General features: G+C 41.3%; 1 protein-coding gene across 1 annotated transcript in view; it reads left to right on the forward strand.

Annotated features, from left to right (window-relative positions):
• Positions 1 to 1973: 1973 nt before the first annotated feature.
• LOC107666710 (bMERB domain containing 1) overlaps positions 1974 to 4691 on the forward strand; it is a 10058-nt gene continuing 7340 nt past the window's right edge. Inside the window, exon 1 of the mRNA XM_016458132.1 lies at positions 1974 to 2191. Within this exon, the coding sequence (XP_016313618.1) occupies positions 2104 to 2191 (88 nt within the window). The 5' untranslated portion in view covers positions 1974 to 2103. The remainder of the gene's footprint in view (positions 2192 to 4691) is intronic.

The following is a 4691-nucleotide window of genomic DNA, read 5'->3' on the forward strand; positions in this document are numbered from 1 at the left end:
ACATAGATAGACAGATCACGCAGCAGCGCTGAGAGTCAGTCCATATGTGAACTGTTCGCGGCTCGTTGTTGTGGCTGTCAGTCGGGAAGGACGCCGCTGAGATGCGCGACGCGCTGCTGACGCCCGTCAGACGCTTCCCGGCGACCAACGTGACGCTGTACGGCTGCCTGTTCGCGGGCGGAGACTTCGTTCACCAGCGCTTCTCGCGTAAAGAACGAGTGGACTGGGCTCACACGAGAAATGTGGTCGTAGTCGCGTTCGGTTTTCACGGAAACTTCCATTTCTTTGTAACGCGCTGCGGCCGGTGCTGCTGGACCAGACGCTCGCCATCAGCGCCTTGTACACAGGTGAGCTCAGGTGAGTCGCGTGTCGTTGCGCAGGTGTGAGCTTCATGCAGCGCAGAGAGGAGATTCTGCAGGACTGGAGGGAGACGGTGAGTCTGAGCTGACGCGGAGGTCCAGATCTGAGCGCTATTCCAGCATCACACTCCCTCGCTATGCGTCTGTAGTTATTAATGAGGAAGGAGGAGGTTGTGTGATGTACTGGCCGGGCATGCAGGTAAATCCGTCTCTTCTGCAGCAGACGGTCATGGGCTGGTTCCTCCGCTGTGGCTTCATCTGGGCCCCGTGCCTCTGCTTCTGGAGACTGGGTTCGAGGCGTCCAGCACTAACGAAGGAAAGGACAGCTGAATGACGCTCCTCCAGTCTGTCCGTTTTTTATTTAAAACACTGTCACGTCTGCAAAACACACAGAGATTATTTTATGACCAGTCTGTACTTGCTGCAGATCCAATTTTCATTTTTAAGGTTTCCTTTTTAAAACACGGAAAGGTTTTTTAAAGACATCAGTTATATTTAATTCTTTGTGTTGGTCACACAGTTCCTGACACATCGTTATTTTGCTAATAAATGTATGTATTTATTTGTGCATGTATTGTGTGTCTGACGGGTTTATTTAGTATTTCAGTATTTTTCTAATTAGCCTTCAGAATTATAAATGAATGATCACTAGTTAGTTTGGTCACGTGCATGTTTCTGTTTGTATTTGATGCTATGTTTTGCCTGCGGTGCCTTGTTAATGTGATCTGTCATTTTATGGAAACATGTTTTATGTTTGTTTAAATGCTAGTATTTCCAATATATTTGTGTACGAAGCAGCTAATTCATGGTTCAAACATATATTTTTCTTTATGCTACTTTTAGTACTCTATTTTCGTCCATCTTATGGCACATTTTTTTCGATTTGCCCTCTACAGCTGGTCCAGTGCAATGAAATTGTTTAAAATGTATTCTATAGGTTGGTGCTTGTTGTTTAGCAAACTGTAAATGTCTTGAATACCTTCATAATCTTTTTTTAATTCAAATGAATTAATCAGCTACAAATATGGTACCGTGTATTCTGTATTTACTGTAAATGATATGTTAACAGAATAAAACCATGTTAAGGATAACTTTTAGACATTTGTTGTTTCAGATTATGTAATGGATAATTGTTTGGGTACAATGTACAACTGTTGTGAACTAAATGAGCACAACACTTATTTATATTCATTACTGTTAATGAATGAGTAATGTGTAATTATTGTTTACTGTAAGGTTCATGACTGATGCTTAGTTTATGAATGAACAGGCCTAGTGTTCAGACCGTCGGTTAGATGTTAAATCCTGCAGAAGAAGCTGAAATGGACCACTTTTTACTCGAGCAGCATTCATAGTGTCTTCATTTAAAGGAGGCGTTCACACGATCGAAGCGGAACGGAACGCAGAGTTTGAAATGAGGAACTTCTGTAAAGCGCATGTTCTCAAAAATATCAGCCACACTCACAAGCATACTAAACCAATCAATAATGTATGATTATTATTAATAATGTCACTGGTTTAGATGTGAACGGTAGGCTATAAAATGCAGATTTTGCAGAACTTTATTTTCTGGTGTCATCCTTTGTGCGCATGCGCTCTGCATCCCTCATCACGGTGACGTCACGTAGCTTCATTCTGTCATGATGTTGTTCGGTTCCGCGGATGAGCGCAGATCAGCGTGATTACAGCGACGAGAAAGCGACAAAATCAACGAAATCCGAGATCTGTGACATCAACATCTACTATGGAGTTAAAGAAAGCCATTTCTGAAAGCGAAGCGACGATGAAAACATACGGCGCGCTGCAGGAGACAAACCGGAGCAGAGACAAAGGTGACAGTCACTTCAGATTTCCATGTTGTTATCAGATATCATATCAGTCTCATGATCGGATATGCTTTCACTGTTATCATCAGATGTGATTTCAGTTATTATCAGGCATGATAGTACAGTTATGATTTCATGTTATTAATTTTCAACGACTGATGCTCTGTCCTGTTTTTGAGGGTCACTGATGTGTTTGTTTAAGTGACCCTTTCATTTAAAAACATGCAATGTGTTTCTTCAGCTCTTTTCACACGTTTACTGCTTTATTTCATTTGTTCACTGACAATGTCCAGTTGTGGACAGAATATGATTTTTTTATGATACAACATGGGCCATTTTATTACATTAATGCTGTGTTGTTTTTAATAGCATGCTGTGGTGAAAATGACGTGTTAAATGGAGTCTTAAATATAGAAACAGCTCCTTATCTCAGTAATTCTTCTGGCCATCAAATAATATTTCTATTCTTTTATTACTAGTTTTAGTAATGATTAAGTCAAGTTTGTGCTGTCTGTCTTGGACAGTAAGCCAAATCGGTTTACGTTTATTACACCCAATAATTACATGAGCAGGTGAACTTGTGAGACATTATTTTAATAAAGTATCCGGCTCCTCTGTTGTGCTGAAGCTGATTTTGCAGCTAGCGCTTCACGTGTTTCTTCAAACATCCCACGTCTCACATTTCATCTCAAGCACTTCAGTAACTCTGTTGTTGTCTTGGTAAAAAGTACACTCACTTTTTAAAAACTTTTAAACTTTTAGTGGCATAAATGGCAAAATAGTTCTTCATGCTGGTATTAAATCAACTATTTTTGGGGGGGAAAAAACATTTCCAACACCTGGTTATTTTAGACCAGTCAAGTCAAGTCAAGTCACCTTTATTTATATAGCGCTTTTAACAATACAGACCAGTGGTTCCTAAACCTGTCCTGGAGGACCCCCTGCCTTGCACATTTTGTATGTCTCCCTAATCAGACACCCAATTTAGTTCTTGCAGTCTCTACTAATGAGCTGATGAGTGGAATCAGGTGTGTTAGATAAGGGAGACATACAAAAGGTGCAGCGCAGGGGGGCCTCCAGGACAGGTTTGGGAACCACTGTTTTAGACAATTTAGAAATCCTGTGCCAAACGTGTCGCCAGAAGTGGCCCGTCTGGTCAGCTTACTCCATATCCACTTTCCTGCAGAGTTTAGTTCCAACCCTGATCAAACTCACCTGACTTCAGCTTTCTAGTAATCAGGAAGATCTTGAAAGTGTCCAAGATCATTTAAATGTGACTGAAAGTCCAAACAATCAGGGAACATGTAACAGAGCCACAGATGCTGAATAAACAGAAGAGTCCAGGAGAGTGAAGGAGTAAAGGAGCACAAAAGAGGCCCGTGAGCTGGAGACCAAGACAGACCTATGAGGTCTCTGGACCAGACTCTATCCTCATCCACAGAGAAGCGGATCTGCTCAGCTGAAGAGCTCGTTCCCAAGAGGAACAGCAAAGCTGAGTTTGAAGTGGGTCACTGAGTCCAGAGCAGTAAGGAGCGATAAGAGTATTGTCCAGGAAGGGTGTGTGAAAGGAGAAACTCACAAATGTGTTCCCAGAGGGAACGATCACCCTGGCGGAGAAAGATCAGGAGGAGACATGGGATTTTTAATAAGAAGAGCAAAACCAGATCAAGGAACAGGTAACACCGGGAACCGGAACACATACGTCTAACAACTGACCAAGAAACATATTAATACAGACAGACTAACGAGATAACACGTTACAGGGAACACAATACACGGTAACCGAATCACTAATAAAAGTACGAAGGACTACAAATCCCAACACAGGAAACAGCAAACAAGAACTATAACATAAAAGTCCAAATAAACAGAGAACACGTAATGGTGACCTTTATATAACAAAAAAAGAAAATCAGCCTCCGAGTCACAAAAGTGCCGGAAGTTGAAGAAACACCTGCTTTGTGTCTGATTTCAGCTTTTCATCATAACGCTTTTATTTTTTTTTACAGAACTATTTAACACAATCATTTTATTTCCACTTACCCTTACATTGACACAACTGATGTTATCATGCAAACAGTAACAATATTATTTTCACAGCATCGAGGCATACTCTCAGGATATATTAAATTTTCCAGTTTTGTTCCACCTCAATATTATTTTTTAACTAAATTTGTATATGGATTCATACAGCTGTGACTCTGTTGAGCGCACAAAGACAAAGACAGACAGATGTTTTTGTGTTACTGAATGTATTACTGAATTTTAGAATATCATATCGCTGTCTGAATGAAAGTGATTGACTGTTTAGAATTCCTAACCCTCTGTCAATGACCTCTGACCTGTTTAAGGTCATAGCGGGTCAGAACAGAATGTTCCCTGCGTTCCATTCGGAAGGGCTCATCCCTATACCCTAATCCCTTCAAAGGGTTTACCCTCCGGAGTGAGAGCTTCGAAGGGCTGAAGGGTGTAGGCGACCAAACAACTGTTTCTTGAAGTGCCCTTC

The sequence above is a fragment of the Sinocyclocheilus anshuiensis genome, unplaced genomic scaffold (genome assembly GCF_001515605.1).
Source record: "Sinocyclocheilus anshuiensis isolate Anshui unplaced genomic scaffold, SAMN03320099.WGS_v1.1 scaffold91, whole genome shotgun sequence".
Lineage (NCBI taxonomy): Eukaryota > Metazoa > Chordata > Actinopteri > Cypriniformes > Cyprinidae > Sinocyclocheilus > Sinocyclocheilus anshuiensis.